At 32.1% G+C, this 27,125-nt stretch overlaps 1 protein-coding gene across 1 annotated transcript in view; it reads right to left on the reverse strand.

The window, feature by feature from the left end:
* Positions 1-5,100: 5,100 nt before the first annotated feature.
* LOC129227034 (dual specificity mitogen-activated protein kinase kinase 4-like) overlaps positions 5,101-27,125 on the reverse strand; it is a 45,497-nt gene continuing 23,472 nt past the window's right edge. Inside the window, exons 4-12 of the mRNA XM_054861669.1 lie at positions 22,062-22,175; positions 21,860-21,979; positions 20,358-20,477; positions 18,727-18,778; positions 16,770-16,897; positions 11,306-11,380; positions 10,637-10,788; positions 8,189-8,234; positions 5,101-5,238 (exon numbers count right to left, since the gene is read on the reverse strand). Of these exons, the coding sequence (XP_054717644.1) occupies positions 5,161-5,238; positions 8,189-8,234; positions 10,637-10,788; positions 11,306-11,380; positions 16,770-16,897; positions 18,727-18,778; positions 20,358-20,477; positions 21,860-21,979; positions 22,062-22,175 (885 nt within the window). The 3' untranslated portion in view covers positions 5,101-5,160. The remainder of the gene's footprint in view (positions 5,239-8,188; positions 8,235-10,636; positions 10,789-11,305; positions 11,381-16,769; positions 16,898-18,726; positions 18,779-20,357; positions 20,478-21,859; positions 21,980-22,061; positions 22,176-27,125) is intronic.

Here is a 27,125-nt window from a genome sequence, read left to right on the forward strand (position 1 = left end):
TTTCTCAACTGTACTATGTGATTTTTTTGGGTCATTGAGGTTTGGAACATTTCCATGCTACATAACAAATTTATGTACCTCCAGAGCCAAAAACCTCAGAGTGTCATATCAGGTTATTGAGGTCCCACCATATTAAAATACTGGTTTATTACATTGACAGGGGCCCGTCCCGAACTTGTTTGGGTTTAAAAAATTATCTGTTTTAAATAAATATTCTGCAGATGTTTTTGTTTTAAAATATCTTGGTTATGGTATGCTTGTACATACACTTTTTGATTCGTTTTTATGAGGTTTTGAAAGAAATTGATTCACTTCATTTCCTAATCAAGAGAGACCAACATTTACTTCTCTGTGAACAATATAATCTTTCCATATGTAACATTGTACGTATGACCTTCAGTTTTGATGATGGTGATGGCATAAGAAATTTTCATTGGAAATTGCAATTATATATATTAGAAATGGAAATGTGCAAGGACCATGGGATTTCGAGAAATATTTCTGACTGACCTGCTGTTGATCCAGTAAGAATAATACGGTAAATCATATTAGTTCATATTGATTTTACTTGGGGTCCAGTTCCATTGCATTAAAGTTTTGCAACGAAGTTATTGGAATACCACCTTTAATTTTAATAGAATGAATATGGGCTCTTAAAAATATTCTTAAAATACAGAAATCGTAGAATCCTAAAAAGGAAACGACTTTAAACAGGCTTAAAGTATATCTGCACACGTTTATCAAGAGAACCACAGGAATGGTTTAGTAAGAATCACTGGCAAATGCAAAGATGACAGATCTCTCAACGTTGTCTTAATCTTTCAGTTAGTTTAGAATCCACGGCTTCTATATACAAACAGTGGCTCAGCGAACATCCATAATACATTATGCGGCAGACCTTTTGAAGACGCTATCCAAATGGCCCATTTTTTTCTTATGAAACGTACGGAGTCTTTCTGGAAGGAGCCATTTAAAGTAGTTTAAAAATCTGGAATGGTCAGTTTTTCGACCACTAAGAAAAATTGCTGCAATTAAGTTTTAAAAAAAACTACAAACACATCTTCAGTCTGCCTGTTGATTTTGGTTAAATGTATTAAACTTTTTTCTGTTTCACTGGGTATGCCAATAAACATTAATTTGCATTCTGGTATCATAGGCGAGTTGCTGATCGATTACTAATATAATTGCCTGATTGAAAGCATACTCATTCTGTAGGTTTTAGTCATGTATTAATCTTATCCGGAACATATAAACATACAAAATAAACCCTCTTTCTTTATAATATTAATATAGATAAAAAACCTCAAAGGTTAGCCCGAAATGCATGTAAAATCACAGCTTTTAGAATTACAGATTAATACATCTCTCTGCACTACTTGAATTCAAAGATTAATTTGCTCGAAGCGAATCCCAGTTTTAATTCATTCGAATATATTTTGATGCATTAACATTCTGCGAGTCTGAATGTTTCGCGATGTCCAAGGCTAAAAGAATGCTATGTACCTTATGCTCTGCAGCCTCAAACACATGTATAGGTTATGGCGGTTCTTACGCCATCGTCATTATTTTTTTCACCTGTTTCTATTCCATAGCATTCCAGCTCATAGGGAACCTTCAACTATTTCATCAATACAAGTGTGAGACAATCAGCGTATGCGTTTACGTATATAACAATAGATCTGTACAAAACATAAACTGGCAGTGAAGACAAACTATTGGTTTAAAAAATTAGTATAAGTACATATATGCATAATTTATAGTCTATGTCACTCAGTAAGAATGCACCTTTCATATGGTGAATGAATTTTTCAAATATATAGCTGCAGTGGTTCCAGAGATTACCTCGAACATATAAACACACAAAAATCTGCCCTCCCTCTTTATAACATTAGTATAGATTATTAGTAAAATGTTGCCATAACAATTCGTACATTATTCTCTCTCCCAGTATGAGGTGGGGCTCCATCTTGCATAAAAAATCTCAGAAGGACACCGTCTTTGCTGCATATGAGGAACTATGAATGTTTGCAACGAGTGCAGAAATCATTGTGTAATAACCGAACAGGTTACAAATCCTGTTAACCCATAACTCCTCAAAATAAGAACCAAGAATGAAATTGAGAAATAAAGACCAAGAAAAAAAAGACTGTTTCTTGATTTTGCCAATGATTAAAAGTTTTTGAACTAGCAGCACAATCTGTTGTAGATTGCAGTGCCCCCTGTTGGAGATCGTAGATACAACTTTCTCATTATGATTCCATTCTTCTTTCCCCTTCTTAACCAATTTTTGTTTCATTAGGATTATTCCTTCAAGCTACAGCCAGCTCCAAATAGAGATACTTATTTTATAATCATCGATTGGACTCTTTAAATATTGTCCTTTAACAAAAGTAAGCTTGCCTTTAGCCACAACTACATTTAGTTTTGATTCAATTTTTGTCAGTTTTTTTTCATGTTAATTTCTGAACTTGATTTTCTTATGTCGGCATTCTTATAAAATATCAACAGAATTTGAATTTTGCTGGGAATAGGCCTCTTTGATTCAGATTTCAGACATTTTTTGATTAGATGAGCTTTTCACAATTAACTGCAGAACTTTTGCTTTTAAGCCATATTATCAACCATCATTAGTAGTAGTATGTATACATGGAAAAAATCGTTCCCCCTCCCCCCAAGGAAAAAAACTTGACAGGGCTAGTGATTACAGCAATCTATTAACTGAAATAATTATGAATAAATAATCTTTCTTCAGTAATATTTAAACATTAAATATAATGCAAAAGAAATTTTTTATTATGCTTTCTATAGTTGTGTTTAGTGTGCCAAATTCATACATATATTGACACTTTTTTAAACATACAATGTCATTGTTGAGCAGTTCAATTACATTAATTATTGAAATGCAGAAGCAATCTAACATAAAAACACATTTTAAAAAAAAAAAAAATACAAAAAGATGTTAGTTAACTTAAATTCAATTTGAAAACACAAATTTCATTTTAAAAAAGTATGAACTGGTTTATATAAAATGAGATTTCTAAGATGCGAAGAAAAAAAATTAAAAATTACAAAATACATAACGTTTTACTCATACATAACATTTAATTAGCATAGTTACAAAAAGGGAAAATATAGATATGGGAAGATCTCTACAGCTTTTAATTAATTAATTTCGTTAGTCAATTTCTTTCTTTTGGCACAAAAGTATATTCTTTTGAATTTTTGAACATAATAAAAATTAGAAATGCACCGAATATTTAGTTGATATTTGGTATACTGTACATTCGGCAGAAAAACCGAATATTCAGCCACCAAATAGTAAACAATGGTCAATAATTGGTAAAAAAATATATATGTTTTCAGATAATGAATAAAAGTTAATATATAATACCATAACACGAAATTAAATCAAATTGTTTCTAACTAATTTTATCATATTCGAAGTAATTTTAATATAAGAGAAAGCAATCAGAAGGAACATTTAAATATTGTTGCTTTTCAATTTTTTATAAATTTTATGACATATTACATGAACCTCATTATTACTAATTAATTTAGATGTGACACAGTAACTAGAAAGAAAAAACTCAAAATGTTAAGTAGTAATAAATATATAGTCAATGTATTACTACTCAATGTTAAATGCAAATTTTACATATAAAATATGGAGCTTTAAAAAAATGAAAACACTAGGATATTAAATTTTGCAGCATTTTAATTTCTTAAGTCACCAGGGTTTCCCAACTGGCAGCCTGCAAGCTCAATTTCTGCAGCCCGCAAAGCCTTTTGGTAAAATAATTTGTAGAGTAAAATTTCATATTTGTAAGCAAGAAAAATTGATTTTGACAAAATCCATACTGATTACAAATACTGTCCACTAATGAATGCCATTTATGGACTATTAGATGAAATTCCAAAATTCAATTGCATTTTATATGCAAAATCGTTGAGATTCTGAGTGACAGAGCTTTAGGTGGACATTGTTTTCAATGGTTGCAAGTTGACAATCTGTTTTTCTAATGAACTTTTTTTTTTTTAATTGTATTCTTCTCCCCATTCATTTGGTAATATATATCATTATGATGTCTCGTATCCCCTCCCTCCTCGAAAAGCATTTTGGTTATGGCTATAGTTATGTTGCGGCCCACCACGGAGTTTTTGTTTTTAACAGTGGTTCTCAAATGCTTACAAGTTGGAAACCCCTGTTTTACACCATATGAAATTTTGTTTGAATAATTACAATTAGTTTTAATTGTAACATTTAAAAAGTTTAATAATAATAATCCTTCTCACATAAAGACAAAAATTAAAATATCTGACTATGTTTGAATTTTATTCTTCAATTTTAATGAAATAACTATTTATCAGTTACTGAAGAGACTAAAATAGCAAAAAGTCCTTTGAAAAATTATAACTTGTAATGATATTTTAAGCAATTTGTGTTTTTTTCTGTCAGGTTGCATGAAATATTCTTTATTTATGACATTTTTTTCTTTTGGAATGATTTATTTTATTTTTTATTTATTTTAAATAAATAGCCATGCTTGATGTAGATAAATTTAAAATGTTAAATGAAAATTTATTTATGTTTCACAAAAGAGAAAAACATTTTGTGTTTTAAATTGGTATAAAACTCAAATATTACAATTTAAAAAATTTTAACTAAATATTCGGTATTTGGTAAAATATGGTATTTAGTGCATCTCTAGAAAATAAATTACAAGGATAATAAAAATTAGAGGAAGCAGATCAAGGTTGTAAAATCATACTCAATATGAGGAAGAAAATAATTATAAGTTGATATATGTAATACCAAATTTAATGTTGTACATTTTGAAGGAATTCCTAATAATCATTCTGAAATTCATAATAAATACATAGTTTCATAGATTTGCCATTATTTTATAAAGTTCATGGCTCCATTTAATTTTCAGTATCAATTTCAAAGAAATCTACCTTGTTTCAAATGCTTTAAGGCTCATTACCAAAAGGTAGATTGGTAGGTTGCCTTCATTATCTGAGCAATAATATTAATAGTTCTTTTTTATAACTATCAGGTTCAACAGAGAGATTGAACTCATCTGTGACTTCTTTGCAGATACGAATGCATAGAATATAAAAACTAAAGTTTATTTTACAATTTAGAAGACTTTCTTGGAACTAGCTGTCAAGGACACTTCCTATATATTCTGCTAAATTTACTGTTTCTCTTTCTGAGCGAAGAACAAACGGATGCTCCTAAAACAAAAAGAAAATTATTAAGTCTCGTAAAGCAAACAGTAAGTTATCAATGGCTTGTAGACTAAAATATAACCAAAAGGAGAAAAAATAAACAATTGAAGCAGTAAATTTGTTGCAATTGACACCTGTCCAGAAATGAAATAAATTTAAACTTCAGGTAATTATAATTTTTAGCAGTACAATTGTGATTAGCTCCTGAAAATTGCTCTTTATAATACAAATATTTCATATTTCTTATTAGGTTATAATTTCTTTGATTACATTTTGTTTGCAGCACTAGTAAGTACCATCTTTGTTTAATTTTAAAGAAACATAATCCGTTTGGAAAATTCACAAAGCTGACAAAAATAATAACCAGTTTTTGTTTCTGGGAACAAAAAAGGTCTTTGTCTGAAAGAATGTAAAGAACTATCGATTTATATATTAAAACCATAAATGTTTATGAACTGAGGGTTCATAAAGTATGTATATTTTGTAGACTAATTAATGACATGGAGACTATACTGCCCTCCTAAGCCTAATGGGTGTATCTCAAGAGAGAGTAATTTTCAGCAAATCGACAACTAATAAAATTGAATTTCGCACACACTTTTAAGGTATAACTTTAACTAAGGAACTATATGCTAAGGAAATTGACTGCTTTTTAGCTTAGGAAATAATAATATTTTTGAGATACGTCAAATTGTGTTAGTGATTTTTTACAGTTTATAATTGAGATACAGCCTTGAGGTGAAGGAAAAATATGGGTTACCTCTCGAACATTCCTTAGCAATGAAAAAATGCAATTGCAAAAAAAGTTGAGATATGCCATTAGGCTTTAGGAGGGCAGTACAGTGCATTTTGCAGTCTGCTTTATCATAGTTTTTATCTATTTTATTTGTTGTCATTTCATAAATCAATGCTGACATTTTGAGAGTTCTTGTACATTTAAAATGCTCTTCCCACTACTGAAACTTTCCGAAAAACAGATCTGCAGTTATGTCAAGATTTTTCGCACGGTTGAAAAATTTATTCAACTGCATTTAGGCATTGCTGCTTTTTTGCTTTGGCACGTGTTTATGTTTCACTGAATTTACATGAATGAATAAACAATAAAACAAAAAAAGGTTATATTTTTCTATGAAACAAAAAAACCTCTACGTGTGTGCCCCCCCCCTCCCAATTCATGTGTAAAAATAAATCATATACCTTCCCTTTTCTTCAAAGTAAACCATACCAGTACATTAGAAATAGATACTTGCACCCTGTGACTGTAGCTTACCAATTATTTTTGGTATTCCTGAAATGCTGCAAGGATCAGCATACAGGGAACTTTTTATGTTCCTTTTTTCTGTAAATGACTTTCAAAAGCTACATTTTTATCCGCAAAAAACTTTCAAAAAATGTTATATGTGTAAACATATACAATGTGAAAATTTGCTTCTTCCCCCTTTCCCCCGTAAAAGCTTGTATGTTTGGCCTTCAAGTACCCAGAGAACTCAGGTTACCATAATTTAATCCGTTAATCTTATTTTACTACTCCTTGAATTGAAAACCATTTTATAAAGGTGAAAGTGATCAGGAAAAATTTCCCATTGTACTAAGTACAAAGTATTGATTTTTCCCTCCAGTACTTTTTCATGACAAATTTTGAACCAGACAACTTCACTTATAGTAACAAGATTAAACATTCTTTATGAGCTGTCATTTTAGAAAATGCATTGTTTTGAAAGTGCAAAAATTATTTTTTTTTAATAATAAAGTGCAATGAACTAATTTAAGACGAAAGCAATAATTGTAATACTCATATATGAGAGACTTCTTTTTTTTTTCAAATGCAATGTTTGACTAGTATTGTTTAAGTGATTGCAACTCTGGTGAAGTTTGCTTTCCTGATTGCTACTTTTGCTAATCAATGCTTTTATTTTGGAATAATAACACTAAAGTTGCTACCTGCTTATCTGTATTAAATTAACTGTTTTTGAATAAGTTTAAAGTTTAACATGCTTGACTATCCAAAAAAATTAGGCATCAAGAGAATGTTGTTTCCCACTTTCTGGTTCGTCAAGCTTTAAAGGTAACTACTAATGCTGTATGCTGTAACTAAATACAGTCGGACCTTGATATAAGGTCACATCTTAGGACTTCACGAAACTGACCTTATAAGCCGGATTACCTTATAACTGATTCATGTATATTTATTGATAAATAAACATGTACATTCATTAATTCTTTTTTTAATTTAATACGTTCAAAAATATCAGAAATTAGGTTATAATAGTTTAGAAGATTTGAACCAATTAAAACTTTTGGAATCGATAAGAAATTTCGAAAAAATATTTTTTTAGAACTTTTATTTAGAGTAAAGCTGCAGAGAATTGATGTGCAACTTATCTCACTTAAAACTATCATTAACACTGGACAAATTGGTTTTTTCTTTAATTTAAGCCCAATGGTTTCTAATTGTTTGCTGAAATTTTTCCTCCGCTTCTCATGACTGGTAAAAAGTGTGATATGTACACTCTGAGTGCCCTCGTTATTTCTTCATATTTTAGTGTCACTGTTGTAATAGTCACTTTCTACTGCATTCAGTGCACTGCATACTATGTTAATAAAAATACAACTTTTCACTTTTTTTAGGAATGTATATCGCAAAAAATTCTTGGAAGTAATCAATTAAGCACTGAAATCATTTAAAGAAATCAGACAGAAGTGACCTTATAAGCGATTAATGTATTTTGACCTGACAATATATCCGATAAGACATAACATAGAATTTCTATTCAGTGAGCCAGGACTTCAGAAAAGTGACATTATATGCAGGGTGACCTTATAAACGAGTGACCTTATATCAAGGTCTGACTGACTATCCTTCATTCAAATAGCAATCAAGTTCTCTTTCTATGTACCACAAGAATGTTTGAACAGATTAGGGTACATTTTCAAAAACATAAATAAAAATACTCACCAAAAGTTTTTTATATTTTGGCCGGTGCTGTTCTTCTTTGATTAAACTAAAATAGAGAGAAAAAAAAGTTTTTTAGAGAGGTTTTTTTTTTTGTGATTTTATTTAGCATCATATTTTTCTCACTAGGAGCACTAACTGTAGAAGTGCTAAGGTGTTTAATTTCCTTTGAAATCGTTTCTGGGGGTGCTGTGCATATCCACATTTTCTGCTTCCACTCATTCATTTTCGCAGAAAAAAGTAACTTATAACATAAATCAGTATTTGAAAAATGTCATAGTATTTCTCATTTAAAAAAAAAATAACTAAAGCAACTATGCATTAAATTCTGAAGTTTTTACTCTTTTTCTGACACTTTCTTTGCATTTGTACTTGAGAATTAACTGGTTTTCAGAAGTCATCCCAACTGTCTCCCACCATTGCAGTTATGTAATGTAAAAACACACAAGTTAATACTTTTATTACACAAGCAGTTAAAACTCTTAAGAGCATAAACAACTTGTTTTTTAACTTTTTGTATCTTCAACAGCTAAAACAATGAAGAAAAGAAAAACTTTATGTAATTTAATTGTTTCTGAAAAAAAAAGTAGTAATTACATATTCTTAAAAAGGAAGACATTAAGAGCATAAACTCTGTGGTTGAAGAATGAAATACAATACAGACAAGGCAGAACAAATTTGGAGAAAAAGATTGTTTTTTAATGTTCCCTTCTCATGGGTAATTTTAACATATTCATGCAGGAAAAGTTTTTTAGCAAAAAAGAAAAAGAATGAACAACAAAAATATTACTTTGCACCCCCCCCCCCCCACACACACACACAATTTTAATATGACAGGGTTGATAACCATTTTAAAAAGGGCAAAAGGATCAGAAAATTTTTCCCATTGCACTAAGTACAATGCATTGATTTTTCCCTCCTGTACTTTTTCGTGACAATGATCGTTATGCTGATATGGTGCTTCAAAAATCTTGTACATTTTCAGTATGAATTTTTTTTTTTAAGCACTTTTACTATATTTGGCCTGATTGTCACGGAGTAATCTGAGGCCGGCTTTTGCTTATATTTCAGCAACTGGATCACTTAGAGACTTCTGAATTTCACTAAATAATTTGCTTAATCTTAAAGTACAACTTAACGCTGAAAAATTAAAATTCTGAAATAAAATTATTATTTTGGTTAGGATGGAAAATAGCAAATTTCATGTAATTTCCCCATTAAATGTTTAAATCTAAACGCCACTGTTACAAATTTTGTTGCCTTGCAAATGTAATGCTAATAATAATCATAATGAAAATTTTGAATCAAGGCTTCTCTGGAGCAAAAATGAAATTTATTCACTGACATTTCTTTCTTTTGGTTTTTAGCCTCATCTATGCTAATAATCGATAACGGAGCAAAGTAAAGAGACATACTAGGATCTTCATCACAAATAACTTATATGCTGTGAACCATTCTTTTGCGTACATCTCAGTAACTAGACCACTAAGAGACTTTGGAATTTCTCTAAATGATTTGTTTACTCTTAAGGTACAACTTAACGTTAAAAGCAATGCAAATCTAAAATAAAATTTTGTTTGAAAATGAAAAACTTTAAAATAATGGAATTTTAAAAAATATATATTAAGCACTTATCATAATGCACTCAAAAGGATAAAATAACTTTGTTGGATCAGAAAGGACAATTTAAGTATTCCTGTAGTTTTCAATTATTCCAAGAAAAAGACTTGACGAATGAAGAAAAGTGTGCTCAAGTCATTTCAAACTGAACTTTCCCGTTAAGATGAATATGCATGCTTCAACACTCAAATTTATAATTGGAAGCTAGATAATGATAAAACATTCTCTACATGACTTGTGCAGCACTTTTCTTCGTTTGTGAAGTCTTTTTCTTAGAATAATTGAAAACTACAGGAATACTTAAATTGTTCTTTCTGATCCAGAAAAGTTGTTTTATCCTTTTGAGTGCCTTATGATAAGTGCTTAGTATTTTTTAAAAAGTTCTGTCATTTTAAATTTCAGGAGAAAATGAAAAACAAAATAACATAAATGTCATTAAATAAAACATAAAACTGATACATTTTCTTCATATACATACTACAATAGAATACTTTCAAACTGCCAGTTCAAATAATGCCATTCTCTATAAACTGCTCAACTTTTCAGAAGTAAACAATAAGCTGTGTAGTAAAAAAGCTCTATTTCTGCATTTTAAACACATCAGCAAATTAAATTTTCAAATTGTTTTCCATCTTGCATTCCCATTGCATTTAAAAGCACACCAGTTTTGTGCCCCCTCGCCACATCGTGCTTAAACTTTCACGGCTTCACTCGATCGCGTTTTTTTTTTTTTTTTCCCCTTCAAATTATATTGGTGGAGAGCTTTTTCTTTTAATTATATTAAAGTGTTAAATGTCTTAAAAACTAAAATTTAAAAAATGTAAATCTTACCATGTATTGACAAAATTTACAAATTCCAATGTAAATCTATTTCCATTTTCATTAGGACTTATTTGAGGTGGATCACCTTGAACAACCTGTGTTAGCTGCTCAAAAACACTGTTCCATTTAGGATAAGGAAACCTACCAGTGGACACTTCAAACTAAAATTTAAAAAAAAAAAAAATTGTGTTATTCCAATATAACTGTGACAAAGGATAAAAAAGACAAAATCTCAATTGAAAGATACATGCAATAAATGGCTTTTTCCTGGAAAAAGATTAAACTTCCTAAAACTAACATAAAAATATAACATGTGACTTTTTAAAATATGTATTGGCACCATGCTAAACTAATAAAGGTGAAAAATCTCGTTTTTCAAATTCAATAGTTTGCCAACGTACTCAAAAAAGGCTAGCTGTTGGTTATAACTACTTTGAAAACTAGTTTTACACATAAAAATATCTATAAAAATTATAAAACATTGAAAATAACTAATCCTGTCTCAATTTAAACATTTAAAAGTTTCTTTAAAGCTTAAAATGAAAAATTTTCAGGTTACTTTAAAGTTATGATGATATATCCTATTTTATCCATGCAATTTCCCAACTCTGGAAAACTAAATTAGCATGTAATATTGGAAAAAATAATAATGTTTCTAGTTTGTTTTTAAGAACTTGCCAGTGTTATTCCCAAGCTCCACACATCAGATCGCACATCATATCCTCTAGCTCTACCTGGATCAATTCTTTCAGGCTGTAAGAAAATTAAAAATCATTAATTTTTTTCTATATTATAAAAGTAATCAAACAATTTTATTGGGAAACTTTTGTTTCAATACACAAAAAATAAAAACCTAGAGAGAAGAAAAAATATATATTTCATTGGTAACGTTATCTACCTAGGAAACACTTCTCACTATTCTTGAAACTTTAACAATACCAAGTAACTTTTTGGTTTGAATATGTATGTTACAGCAAACAATATTACGGAAGCAAGCATTAATTTTGACAGTAACTGATATATAAAGCATTATAAATAAAATAAATAAAACCTAAAAGTTTTTGCTATGAACGAAGAATTTAAAAATATTTTTTTTGTATTAAAGAGAAAACTTACAACAGTACTTTTAAGTCACAGTTTAAAGTAATACCCTGGTTGGAAAATAATTTTATAATATTACATAAATCAAAAGTAGAAAATATTTTTTGCTTTTTTTTTTTTTCAATACAAATTCAAGTTTTTAATATTCAAACATCAAATTTCAAAGCAAACCTACTTGACAGAAAGTTTAGACAAATTGAAATTATAGTACAGTAAAAATAGGGGTCGGACCCAAACATCCAAAAAAAAAAAAAGCTAAACCTGGTGCAAATTGTTTATTACCCTCCCAATAAGAACAGGTAAAAAGTCCGACCCCATTGTGCGTCGGGTTTTTGAATGGGGGGCATCTAAAAATTGCTGTTTTGGGTATTTTTCCAGAATTTTTAGAGTAAATTTAAAGTGAGAATATTATGTCACACTAAATTTAAAAGCATGAAATTAAAGGTGTTTGACCCCCAAGAGGGATGACATAACCCACCAATGCTACAGAGCCCCCCTATCCCCGTAAAACGAAGCAGTACCCCCGAACCCCCCTCCATACATTTCATATGGAAACATTATTTTATGCTAAGTTAAAGTTAGAAATCGAGTGTGTCCATCTTCCAAGATCGATGGTGCACCTCTTCTCAAAGATACAGCACCCCCCTCCGCCAAATAAAATAAATCCTCACCCCCCCCCCTCTTTTATTTCAAGTAGAAGTATTATTTCATGCAAATCAAAAATGCATTAAATCAGGACTGTCCACCTCATAAGAACAGTAGCTCAACTCCCAAAACGAAATTACATACTAAAATATTATCCTTCCCCCCCTCTAATGGTGCACATTTGATTAAATGGCCAGAAAAATTACGCTGAACTGTTTTTTGCTTTCAAATGATTTCTCCTATGTAACAAAAAGTATTCGTTATCAAGATGTTTTTTGGAATCTAGATCCTCAGCAAAATCGTTATTGCTGCAGCTATGTCTAACACAGTTTGTGCATATAATTGAGCACTTCAGTCCATTTTCAGACTTTTCAAACATTCACTATATCCAATGAACTCCTCAGAGCAAGCACAAGATTTGAGACACAGAAAGTCTTCTAGAGCAGAAGGCTTGGCTGTTGTAATAGGACGCAGATTATATTTCTGTGGTGCTTTCTTTACACCCATCAAAAATGACACTAGCTTTCCCATGCTTACAAATTACCTGTACACTGCATTGCTGGCATATTTCCTTGAAGCTTACAGATCATTACCAAAAATATGATCAAGCAGGTATCTTCCATCTATTACATACGAGGCAGTTAGAAGCAAAGGAATGCAAGTGGCAAAATTAAAAATTTGGAGATAACCAGTACAAATGGTTGGTGAACCTCTCCTCTATCTTGAGGCAAGAGATGGTACTAGTAGATCTGGTAGTTTCTTCTATACAGCATAATTTAGAAAAGAAAATCAATGAAAGCCTATCTAGGATCTTACCTTTAAACGCGTTTTATTCAAAACCTGAAAATGTCCACTTACATCCCTTTGTTTCTCACTGCCTCATATATGACACCAACTGTTCGTTCTGTGATGGTGGATGAACCTTTTGCTTCAGATAATAGCACTTTAACAATACAAGATTTATTTCCTTCTGAAACCAGATTCATCGAATACTGATGGAGGATCAGCGCATAACTGGTACCAGAAGTTTTTAACAATTTGTTATTCCATCTTTACTGTTCATACCATTCGGTGTAAAAGATGTTCTGGGCTTACACATCTTTACAGATAGTAACTACTCTCGTAACAGAAGCTAAAAACATAACTGTTTACCTCCTTTACAAAGAAATGCCACAAAATTGTTTGCCTCCAATATCCTTTGATGTTACTACCTGAACGTTATAAAGGTCTCATCCAACTCACCGTATCATCAGCGAGCATCTGGGGGCTTTAGAAACGGATTGTGATTTTCAAACTGGGAGAAAAAAAGGTATAAATATTTAGCATTCTATTGTTGTATTGCTCATTGCTCTCATTAAGACTTGTTCTATCGTTGAATCACTACAGGTTCTAGACCACCTGAATTTGTCACTGCGTTAAATCGTTGGATAGCTGATGTTTTAGCTGATGTTTGATGTGATCAAATTTTTTTTATCGCATAATGTACTCAAAAGTTTGAGATAGTGTTGCAAGTATATGTTCGCATATTTAGCATAATTCGCATAACCAGCTGCGTAAAAGAGAGGTAGCTCGTTGTTTGCAAATGAGAACCCCCACCGACTTAAAGGGTGCAGAATTGCAGCATTGCCCGTCTCACTATTGGCAATTTCGGTTTGTCCTCCCTTACGGTGATGGCAAAAGATTGTAGAATAGTTGAAGTTTGTTAATCAAGAAGAAGTAGGGAAACTTCGGTCAATTCGGACTTTTTTTATGCTGCACAGGAATTTTGTTTTATAGCGCTCTAAACAGTTTAATAACTCCAGTCACAAATAATTTGGTTACTGAGCTCGCTTAGATCTTTTAGAATAATTATTCTGACATTACCATATCATTGTGTAGCATTTTGTACTTCGGAAAAGTTTAAATCAGGGGAAATTTTTCGTGAACTTCACTGCAATAGTTGATTTTAGAATGTAAATTCACGGTCCCCCCCCCCCAAAAAAAAGCAATGGCGCACCCCTTAAGTGTGACGGAGTATCCATCCAGAATAAAAGCCCTCAAAAAAGAAAGAAAAACCCTTGAAAAAACTGCCTTAAAAATTCCAATGACGCAAAGCTGCTCCATGAACCTCCTCCCCCCATTCCCCCCCCCCGCCTGTGCACCTCTGTTAATTAGAATTTTTTTATGTGAGAGTTTATTATTTTACTACTATAGAGTGGTTTCTGCGAGGTTTGAGAATTTTTTTTAAGTAATAGAAATTATTTTTATTTAAATAGAGGATTATTTTGTCCCCCCCCCCTTCCCCCCAAAACCCGACGCACAAAGTGCTGGGACTTTTTACCCCTTCTTGCTGGAAGGGTAAGAAGTAATTTGCAACAGGTTTCACCTTCTTTTTTTTTTTTTGGATGTTTGGGTTTGGCCATTTTTTGGCCTAATTTTACTGTACTATTAGAGAAACAATAAAAACCACACCCAAATTTATATGACAAACATTAAAAATCTCAAGGCTAGGAGGGGGATTGGGGGGCAACTACTCTCTTGACCTCTTAAATGATATGCCTGTTCATATACCAAATATATTTTAATCAATTTAAAATACATTTTTTATCCTCATTTTTACCTATATACTTTTGGAATATTATTAAATGCAAAGATACAGTATCTAAGAATGATTAATGTATATTTCAACAAAATTTCACATCAAAAAAAATTGATATGAAATCACTCAGAATATATTTTCATTCTTCCTGTACATATTTAGAATATTTTTTGACACTTAGTACACTTAAATATGGTAACTACAAATATTCTTCAAATCAATTACTTCAAATCATTACAAACTTAAGAATTTCTAAAATTTTTAAATAAACTTATTTGGTATGTTTTTAATTTTTAGTCGACTTCAAATTAAATAAGGGCTTTTTTCTTTCTTTTTTTTATATTTCAACTTTTAACAGTATTTTTTATTTAATATTACAAAAGTTGCATGATTAATTCATTTTGTGATGATTGTTTCAGGTATTATGTTATAACTTTGTAAGATACAGTAAAACCCCTTTAATGCAGATACTAACGGGACAATTTTTTTGTCTGCAATAGAGCGGTATCCACAGGACAGGGGTTTAATAATGTTATTTGCCTTAGAATCAGGGTTGGCAAAAACCCGGGTTTTAAAACAGTTAGGGCAAAGTTACTTCTTGAGCGATAAAATCCATTGTTCATTTTTAATTACTGCATTTTTTTTTTTTTTTTTTTTTGCATTTAACTTTATTGTATTTCATTTTGTCATGCAAAACTGCTGTAAAACCTCAAGTAGTTTAAATCCCTTTTTACTGAATTCCAGTTTAATCAAGACATTTCTTTGAATTTTATGTTGCCTGTTTTTCTATTTCTGTGTACAGAGTAAGAAATATTAAACTTTTTCGTAAGATAATGAAAACACTGTACATCCTATTCTGTTTTCTGTCCGACCGTTTGTAAAACCTGTTAATTTCTAAAAAATATACCTTGTTTATTCGAGATTTGTGACGTGTTGGTTTGCAGAAAATAATTCACATGAAAGCGTTATAGCTAGAGTAGTTTCCTCTGTACAATCTACAAATATTGAGAAAACCAGACGTGACATAACTTAGTCATGATAATTTGAGTTATTTATTGACCAGTTGAAGAAAAAAAGTTAAATACATGTTTATTTAAAATCTTTGAAATATTTTTTAATGCCGATAAGATTAAAGTTCAAAATTCATTTTTTATGTCCATTGTCTGTGGTAAGAACAAATAAAAAAGTTTAAATTGTAAAAGTATTTAAATTAATTAATTTTTAAAAAACTTCTATGAAAATTTTAAAAACCCAAAAGTGGGCTAAATAATGGGTTTTTTTAAATGGGTTTTTTTCAAAAAAACCCATTGGGTCCAACCCAATTGGGTCCAATCCGGCCAACCCTGCTTAGAATCGAGGAATTAAAAATTGTCAGCACAAGAGGGGTGTCCATTAGGAGGGATTTTACTGTATTATAATTTATAGGAGTTCTTTTCATACGACATTTAATTTATTATGATTAAAAAATCTGAAAAGATAGTCTGAAATTTGTGTAAACCTATAATATCAAGAAACAAGTAGTAATCAATTATAAACAAAGCATAGAACTTCAAAGGGGGGGGGGAAGCTTTTTAAATCCCGACGGCAAATCTTGATACAAAAATTTGAATTTGTCAGAAACAAATTGATTTTTTTTTCTTGTTTTTTCTTGTATAAATCTTTTCTTTCCTCAATCAGAAAACATCAATTCCATACATGCTTTAATCGCACTTCAATTTGAGTATGAAAATAAGGCATAAGTGCTTATTACATATTGCAAGCATACAATTATTTCACAGATGGGAAAAAAGGAGGTCTCCGGTTAAAAAATAAACTTACAGCCATGTACGGTCGACATCCAGCATCTCTCGTTTTAGCAATTGAATCTACCAGCTGACCACTGATACCAAAATCACATAACTTTATATTTCCTCTTCTATCCAAGAGAATGTTGCTAGGTTTGACATCTGAAAATTGACAACAAATTTAGGTTTTAAATTGTGAAAACAAGAAATTCAAAGGTGCAAAATAAATCAAATTTTTCTTGAAACTTAATGATAATATTTAATATGTAGAGATATGTAACATATTTTCTGAAGATAAGCTGCAGCTTACACCTGTTTAAAAGTAGAGTTCCATCTCCTGTGGCTAATTTGATGCAAAAGTAATATTTTGACCTTTTTTATATTCATACCATATATTACCTAAAATAAATCAAGTCTGGACAATTATTTATTTATTCATGTCCAGATTTGTGCAAACATTCTGACTGAACAACTCAACTTCTACGATGTCACATACGATACAAGTGGCAAAAATTCAGTTCACTTCACATGCATGCTTCAGGCTGGCTTTTCAACGCCTGTTCATACAGATATGCACACTGCTTTTGTACATTTGATAAAATGTTTTTCAAATAAAACATTACTTGCTCGTTATAGAAATATTTATTTAAAAAAATGTGAGAAAAAATATGGAGTATGGGTTGCTAATAAATTCGGAGGGAAATTCCCTATGTTTCCCCAATCTTATTATACCATTCCATCACAGTAAGATAAATGCATATCTATATACAGTAGACCATCGTTTTACAAGGGGTGTTACGTTTTACAAGGGGTGTTACACTCCACGGAAATGCTGCGTAAATTAAAACTTAATAGTAGTCTGAAAATACGGGTAAGGTTCCATAGATAAAAAAATTACTTAATTATAGAGATGACTAAAGTTTAATGTGTACTTATATCGATACATATGCACAGCATGCATAGAGAAAACATTAATTTACTTAGCGTTTATAAAAAGGAGCTGATTGTGATAGTCTTTTGGCAGTTATTAAAAAATTTTCTCTGAAGTTATTTGCAGAGCATTGACGCATTCGTGGTCACTCGCCCCACTTCTTATTGCGAGATCTTCTTTCACTAACAAATCAGAAAAATCATTTACCAATGTCAAGGAATGGCTGAAAATTTTCAATGAGAATGGTTTTGTCTTCCTTTGTTACTTCTAAAAGCTCTTTCTCCAGTTAGTTCTGAATTGGGTGAGTTCAACAACTTTACTTCAGGAGAGAGCTCTGGAACCATTCGCATAAAATGTCTCTAGTAGCCCAAGCTTGATTAGTAGAACGCCAAAATGCAGTTTATTACGTGTAATCTGCAATCTCAGGAATTGGATTTTGAAAGTGGGGAAAATTTTATCTGTTTGTATTGCCGCATCCACGCAAAATCAAAACTCATCCACGTAAAATAAAATTAAGGTGCAAATTTTAAACTGCGTAAGATAAACCCGCGTAAAATGAGTCTGCTGTAAATAATAATTTTAAATACTATGGAAATTAGCAAGTACAGTCAAGGGGAAAAAAGAAACTCATGTGAGAAGAGAACTTAGACACTTAAAGACTAAGGTGTCAAAGCTCATCATTTCTTACAAAAATTCATCACTTGCAACATAAAATAAAAATTGAATGAAAAATGCATCATACATCAACATCATACACAGAAACTGCAATAATTTCAACTGCCACAAAAATGTTTTCAGTGTGTCACTTATTCCATCCAGAATCATTTTGGAATCTATGGCCACCAGTAATCTTGTTTCGAAAGATTTTACTCCCATTCAGCTGTTTAACTTGCAAACACTATCTGCTACAGGCATTGTGAAGATGACAAGTAAAATAATAAGAGCCTTTGAATGGAATGATAACTCACTGATACATATGCTAACTCAGTAAATGTAGAGACAATACACACAGAAATTGGAAGAAAATTGTAGTAACAAATTAAAATTTAAAATGTCTTACCTCTATGGATTATATTTAGCTTTTCCTTTAAGTAATTTAATGCTTTCAATGTCTAAAAATAGTAAATGAATAAAAATTAACACATTTTAAGCATAAAAAGAAAATTAAAGTAGCAATGCTAGTAATTGGTGAGTAACATAATCAAGAAAATCAAAATAATTAAAATTTGCTTTGTGACATTATTATTCAAAAAATATAATGAAAAATGGTATTTAAAACTGGTAAGTATAGCAACTTATAAAGGTAAGAAATTTTAGTTTTTGAGTGCAATCAAAAATTTCTAATTTTAAAAATTCATTCAGTAAGAAAATTAAAATAGCAATGCTAGTAATTGCTGCATCTTGCAGAGTAACATAATCAAGAATATCAAAATAATTAAAATTTGCTTTGTGACATTATTATTCAAAAAATATTTTAAGTTAAAAATTATCCTGTTCAAAAAAATTAGCTAAAAGTACCAGATTTAATTTTAAACTTATCATGAAATTTCACAGAAAAATTGTGAATAAATTATATTAATATTCAAACAAATTTAAAAAACATTTCTTCCTCTCTCTCTCTCTCTCTCTCTGGTGGTGCTTGGAAATATTTTTACAGTTGTCAGAATTTATTTTATGGGCACACCAAGCAAAAATATAGGTTTAAAAAGAGAAAATATTAAATAAGAGGTTTACGTGAAATTCAAAATTTTGTAATTTGAGATACTAAATCTTGCCGTTTGAAGAAACTGGAGGGAGCGGGGGGCTACTTTATCAGTTAAAATAGAAAAAAGCTTCTTTCAAATGCAGTTTTCATCAAGGACAACTATTTATCATTGTTTCAAAAATGGAAAACACTATATTACAAGACAGACATATGCAACAGCTATGCAACCTTTAAATTACTATCCTAGTTTTGAATTAATAAAAAAAAACTAAAACGGGACAAAAGCAAAATTCTAGTATTTAATGGAACACAATCACCCATGTATAAGTCTGCAACAACTTAATTTTTAAAATCTTATATAATTAAAAACTGAGCGTATGTACGTATGTATCAATGTATGTCCAAGCTTCTTTTCCCGAACGACAGTGAACTGACCATCGAACAAGGTATCGATGATTTTGTAAACTTCCCATCTTCATGTTTGGCTATTTAACATAATCCTCCGATAATAATTAGTGGAGATATCAATTAAAAACTATCAATTAGGACACTTAAATTTCGACAAAATCCCTATTTTTAGATTGCTTTCCTCCATTTAAATTATTTTTCAGTGCTTCATCTCAACTTTCCGCAACAGTGCTTTTATTAAAATTTATAGCGTGAAGAAAATCATTCAGACGAAAAGATATGTTGCCATTTTCTTTCTCGAATATGAAGAAGTAAAATTCTTGATTTTGTTTTGAAGGCTTTTCCTGAAATCGGGGGATTTAAAATGTTTACTTTTTGGTTATTTTTCCGCAAACTGCCGCAAAGCTTTACTGATTTTTTCTTTTCTTTTTGTTCAAGCCTGAGTTTTGAACAGGCATCACTTGACATAACTTTTATTTTCCAGGTATACCTTGGGCGACGCAGCTAATTGTAAAATAAATGATGAAAACTTTTTGTATGTGACATAAAACATAAAAAGATGTTAGAGAAATACTCACAGCCATAGTTACTTTACCAAGGAAGGATTCGGGTATGCTCTGATTGAGCTTTTCATGAACTATCTTGTAGAATTTATCTAAAGACGTATCCATCAATTCCATACAAATCCAACAATCACCCTGCCAAATTCAATTTGAAAATCAAATATTGCAGTTAAAAAAGGATAAAACAAACAGTATTGAGAAAAACAACAAAAAAAATCAAATTTCACTCAGAGTTTGTCAATTTAAATCAGCTTAATTTGGATGAAGCTTAGAACATGCAAGGCATATGTGGAGCACTAAGTATTGCATAAAGCTTTGATAGATATATTTTGTATTTTATTCCGATTAAATTTAAATCTGTGAAAAATATTTAAAAAAAGAAAATTATCTGCAAAGAAATGGCAAAATCTGACAGAACCATAAAACAGAACATAAAAATTTCACATGTCAACCTACTACTCTATTTTGTGCACCCAGAGAAAGCATAGATAGTTATTATCACATTTAATTAACTAGAACTAAATGCTAACTACGGTTTATCACTCAGTATAGTTGCAAATGTTAGTTTAAGTACATAATTAATAACAGCGCAGATTCAAATATTTTAATATCCAAAAATAAATAAACAATAGATATTGAACTAAAAACTGACATTAAATGAAAATTGATTGGCAAGCCTTCGAATAGACCTGAAAATAATCACTCGCCACTAGGCACTCAATGGCATAATTTTGCGTCGAGTACTAAAGTACTCAATAGCCACTGTTCTAAACCCAACCGGCCAATTGCCAAAGAATAAGAAAAGTCATTATTTGTTTCACTCTCCAACTCTACTTCCTCAAAAAGTAGCATTAGCAAGCTCTCAAGCAGGTCAAGTGTCATGGGATTTGAACGTACCTTGGGGAGAGGGGGGGGGGGGAGAAATGCAAATAAATGAAATTACACTTAGTAAAAGTAAAAAACCTCGATAAATTGATTGGATAAAAAAGTCCTACTAAACAAAAAGTGACTACCACCACTGGTGATCAACTAAAAATTTGAAACTTTCAGGTTATCTCGGACACTTTTATATTATGCCCAACTGTCCATGACATCATCAAAACCTAAAAAAAATTATACTCAGCTCTACTGCAAATGATTTAGGATAAAATAGCATATTTAAAGTGTACTTTGATTATATGTTATGGATTTCGACATACTTTTTGGCATTATTTGTGTTGCGTTTATGTGTTCTTTGGATGATTATATATTAATTTTTTTATTATTATCTTACGTTATAAACAGGCTTTAAATATAGTTTCTTTCTGAATGGTGGGAGCTAGTCAGGCTATTGCTATAGACTTTGCTCTCATCTATTCAGTCATGGAGTTTCAAATAGACCGGGCAAAATATACTGATGTTTGTACTTTCTTTTTTTTTTTTGTGTGAAATGAAATTTTGTAAAAAATAATCCCTTGACTGAAATGAATTAAATTGAAAACATCATGCTTACATAATTTTAATTGATATTTACTCACTTCTTTAAATATTGCACCGAAAAATTGAACTATGTATATACAGTCATTACTCTTCATTACTACTTCTAAATCCATCAATAGTTGTTTCTGCTCTTTTTCATCAACAGTTGACCTAATCCTCTGAAAATAATGCTATTGGTTAATAAATTTTAATAGGACAAAATATATGTAACATATAACATAGAAAATAAAATCCATGCACCTTAACAGCCATTATTGTTCCACTCATCTTATGTATCATTTTGTTAACTGTTCCAAAAGCTCCTCGGCCTATTTCACCAAGATCTTTTAAGTCATCAGCTGTGAAATCATACGTCTGAAAAAGAAAGTTGAAATAAACAAATACATGAAAATTAAAGTAAAGATAAATTGCAAAATGTAACCAAAGAAACAAAGTAATGAAAAAAATTTCTATACTTATTGTAAAATATAGTTTAAAAAATAACAAAATTAAAAATAGTCTTATTTAATAAGTTTCAAAAAGTATGTAATTATGTGGGGGAAGGAGGCAATCATCAGAATGAATTATTTTCTTCTCTCTCTCTCTCTTTTTTTTTTTTTTTTTTTTTTTTTTTTTTTTTTTTTGCTGTTTACTACTTAATACTTGGGGGAAAGGAAAGTAAAGTCATTTTTTTCAAAACAAATAAAATTTTAACAAGTTTTTTTTAAATTCAATATGCAATTACTCTCACTATCAACAACCTTTTGCCATTAAGTACAATTTTTCAATTTCAAGATAGATAAAAATTAATTGATTCTTGAGAAAAATGTGCAATTAGAACAAAAGAAAATCAGATGGAGCAATGTCAGTGACTATATTCCAGCAATTGTCAGCACAAAAGGCATGGTTCTAAAACATCAACTTTTTCTTTCAAAAATTGTAATTAACTACAGGAATGTTGGATTTAAAACTGAATTTAAAACAAAAACTATTCTGCACACCCAGTATAATCAATTTCATATGTTAACCACCGCAGGGGTGCCCATCACCCCCAAGCTCAATGGCGCAAATTCCCCCTCCTCCCCAAAATTTTCTCGCCTTCGAATCAGGTTAAACATAAGTTTTTAAAGTGCTTAATTTCCTGTCGAATTCACGGGAGGAGGGGGGGGAGAGAGCTAACAAATACCATTTGAACTTAAATATTGTTGGATTGTTCCGCCTCGCCTTCCCAAAATTTACAACGTGGACCTTGAGTAACAAGTTTTTTTAGATCCCTGAGTTTTGCTGTATCTTTTTTTTTTTTCAAAAGTATGAATAATTACAGGGAGAGTGGATTCAACTGTCTGTTTAGGGATGGAGTCATTACTAGAAATATGCAATATGAACCTTGAAACGGAAATATAATAGCCACCTAGGTAGGGGGTCCGGAGGTGTCTCCCCCGGAAAATTTTCGAAATTGTAGTTTTAAAACCAGTTTTAGACAATCTCTGGTGATGTTGGGGGGGGGGGGGATAAAAGGTTCGATGGCCTCTTAAAAGTAATTTTTCAATATTGAAACTTCAAAAACGCAATTGTAGATAGATTACCGTTTATTAGGGAAAGGTGCGGGTTCGGGGGCTCTCCTTCGATAAGTTTTCAAAATTGTAGTTCTAAAATGCAGTTTTTGACTATCTTTGGTAATGTTAGGGAAAAAAGAGATTCAGGGGCTCACCCCCAGAAAAATTTCGCGATAAAAGTCTTAAAAACCCTATTTTAGGCTATCTATGGTTAGGGGACAGGCAGTTTTCTGAAATTGATCCTCTAAAATTACAATTGTAGCCGACCTTTGTGATGTTAAGAAAAAGAGTTTCTCTCCCGGAATTTTCTCGAAATTGAAGCCCTGAAAATGAAATTTGAGACGATCTTCAATGATGTTTACGAGAGTGGGGGAAGGGAGAGTGGCGCTCCAATTAAATTTTCGAACTTGTAGCTTTATGTAAAAACGCAGTTTTGATAGATCGTGATCAGGGCCATTGCTAGGTCAAAAAACTGGGGGAGGGGGATGTACGCATTTGGCGGCCCCTTAATTGTTTCAAACGCATGTTCTAATGTGCAGAGAGAGATTTAGCTTCTGGTTTAGCAGGGATACTCATTTTACTGAAGCTTAGTACTAGCAATATAAATGTAATTGTAAGGAGAATATTCAATCAGAAATAGGGGGTGTCGGAGGGCTCTCTCCTGACATTTTTTCGAAATTGAAGACATAAAAACGCAGTTTTGGACTATATTTTAAGTTGGAGAGGAAGTATATCCCTCCAATATATCCTCTCCCGATAATTTTTACCCAAATTTAGGTTCCCAAAACACAATCGTACGTTATATTTGATTATGAAAGGGGGGGGGGGGTCCGAGGGCTCTCCCCTCGCAAATTTTCAAGATTGTTAGTTGAAAAACTTGGATTTAGACGATCTATGGTGATGTTACAGGAGGAAGAGATTTGGAGTCATCCCCTGATAAATTTTCAAACTTCTTCAAACTCCAAGTATGCAATTGTGAATTATTTCTGATTGTGTCAGAGGTAAAGAGGGATCCCGGGGCTCTCCCCTGAGAAAATTTGAAAATTGTAGTTTGAAAAATGCAGTTTTATATGATTTATAGTGATATTAAGGAGAATAGAGATGCGAACGTCATCCCTCCAAAAGTTTTTGAAAATGAAAGCTTTAAAATGTGATTGTTGACTTTTCCAAAATTTAAGTTACATGATGAAAAAAGATGGGTAGCACACAGATACACTGTGACAGATATTCTTCGGAAATCCTTAGAAATGGATTCAGCTATTCAGCACACATGGAAAATCAGAACTGGAGAATTTTAACGAATCAAATATCCTTCTATGCATATCAGATACCTTCTATGCTTCCATCAGCAAAAACCAACATCACTGAAAGTTTTAATAAAAATCATCTAATGAGAAATTGAACCAATCAGTTTAAAAATGGTAGAGAAGATGATAGTAAAGTGAAATGATAAATTTTACATAAACTTCAGCTAGTTTATGAAAAAACTATGGTAATTGTCGATTAGAAGGATTAAAAATATGTTATTCGTTAACTTCAAAACTAGTTCTTAACGACTGTCAAGGTGCAAATGAATCATTGAACAACTAGTGCATAGTGGTCAGAATTATTACAAACAATAAATTAAGGAGAGGGGAATACTTTTTATTTTAGTCATTTTTGATCTCTTTCCCTCTCATCACTGTCACACGTATTCATCACATCATGCAGAATTGTGTTACTTCCGGAAGATTTATAATAAAGTAAATAGAAATCAAATCGTCTGATCAAGTTTTGAAACAGGCACCAACTCCATCCCGTCTCTGATGTTCCCTTTATTGAAAAGAGACACGGGTATTAAATTTTGGAAAGAGTACGTGAAAAAAGTATTACTTATGCATCTATTTCTTGTTGAATAAGTTTAAATATTTTTTCCGTTCAAAAATCAAAAATTTCATGTTCTAAATTAAATCAAAACTTCTGAAAAAAAAATCCCCCCCAAAAGTTTTGATGGCGCAACTTGCGCCATAATCCCCCCCCCCCCCCTGTGGGCACCCCTGAACCACCGCAATATGTTGAACAGTTGATTACAGTTCCTTAGGTGGAAAACTTACCGAGGTTCTACTGTAGTTAAAACAGTTAAAGGAAAATTACGCCAATTTTAAATTGAAGTCAAACATAATAAAATACTATTTTGTGAAAACGGCTGAAGTGAGAGAGTTTTAACATATGAGACTTTTAGCTATGAAGGTTTTTGGCAACATTCTGAATCTTGACAGGCTTCTGACGCAGTGTGATGAAATCTTTATGTAATGTGTAACAAAATATGTGTTTTTTATTCTGAAGGGAAATTCACTAGAGCATTGATATACTGAATTACCGTATTTTCGGGATTAAGCGCCGCGGCGCATACAAGAAAAAAAGTTTCAAAAATGTGGATGCGGCGCATATAATGGGAGCGGCGGGTATAGTGTTTTTTTTTTTTTTCCCCGATCAAGTTTTAAAAAAAATCCGAGTTTGCAAAAAAGTTGAACATTTTACCAATAGATGGCGCCACACTTTTCCCTTTCGTTTTGCGAAATGAGCGACAAGCAAAGCAAAGAGGGGTAGCCATGAGGGGAGGTGAGTCAGCGATTGCTGGTGTTGCACCATAGAGAGAAACGCTAAACCACGTGAGCGCTGAATGACGTGAGCGGCGAGGAAGCCTCATCGAAGCGAAGGGGGACGGAGGGTCAAGGAAAGGAGCTTGTTAGCAAGACTAGCAGGGGAGGGGGGTGGAACTTCCAGTTTTCTAAAGGGGAATCACCCCTTTCAACAAAGTGGGTTGCTCGGGGTGGTCAAGTGACCTACTAATTGAAAACTTGTTTCTCCGTCTCCCATCCCCAATTTTATTCACTCACATCGTCGCTTTTGCTGTCGTTCGTGCGTTCTTTTCTTTCTTAAAGTTTTTACATCGAGTTTCATCTGAAATGGCTCCTACTAAACGACTTAAGAGTTACACTGCAGCTTTCAAGTTGGAAGTTATCGCTAAGGCTGAAGCGATCGGAAATCGTCCTGCTGCCCGGGAATTCGGAATTGATGAAAGATGTGTTCGGCGTTGGAGGTCCGAAAAATCAACGATCGAAGCGATGCCGAAGACAAAACGTGCCCGACGAGGAAGATCAGCTCACTGGCCGGATTTAGAACGGGACCTGAAGAAGTGGGTAGTGGAGCAGAGAGCTAAAGGAATTTCCGTTTCGACTGTCCGGATTCGAATAGAAGCCAGGTGCATCGCTGCTAATTTGAATATTTCCAACTTCAAAGGCAACGCGAATTGGTGCTTCAGATTCATGAAGCGGAATCATTTGTCCGTCAGGCAGCGAACAACTGTGGGGCAGAGTCTTCCAGCTGATTGGATGGAGCAGAAAAAAAAGTTTTTAGACTACGTCGAGAAGCTGAAGAAAGAAAACAACTTTCAGCCTCATCAGCTTATCAACATGGACGAAGTCCCTTTGACTTTCGACTGCCCTCCCAACAGGACTGTCACATCTACCGGTGAGAAGAGCGTCGCCATTACAACCACGGGGCATGAAAAAACATCATTCACGTGTGTTTTGGCTTGCACGGCTAGCGGAGAGAAGCTGAAGCCTATGCTGATTTTTAAGCGGAAAACGGTCCCGAAGGAGTCTTTCCCGTCCACCGTTGTCATCCGCTGCAACGAGAAGGGGTGGATGAATGAGGCCCTGATGTCAGACTGGTTTAACGAAGTTTGGAGAAAAAGGAAAGGCGCTTTTTTCCAACCAAGTGGAAT

The sequence above is a fragment of the Uloborus diversus genome, chromosome 7 (assembly GCF_026930045.1).
Source record: "Uloborus diversus isolate 005 chromosome 7, Udiv.v.3.1, whole genome shotgun sequence".
In the NCBI taxonomy this organism is placed as follows: domain Eukaryota; kingdom Metazoa; phylum Arthropoda; class Arachnida; order Araneae; family Uloboridae; genus Uloborus; species Uloborus diversus.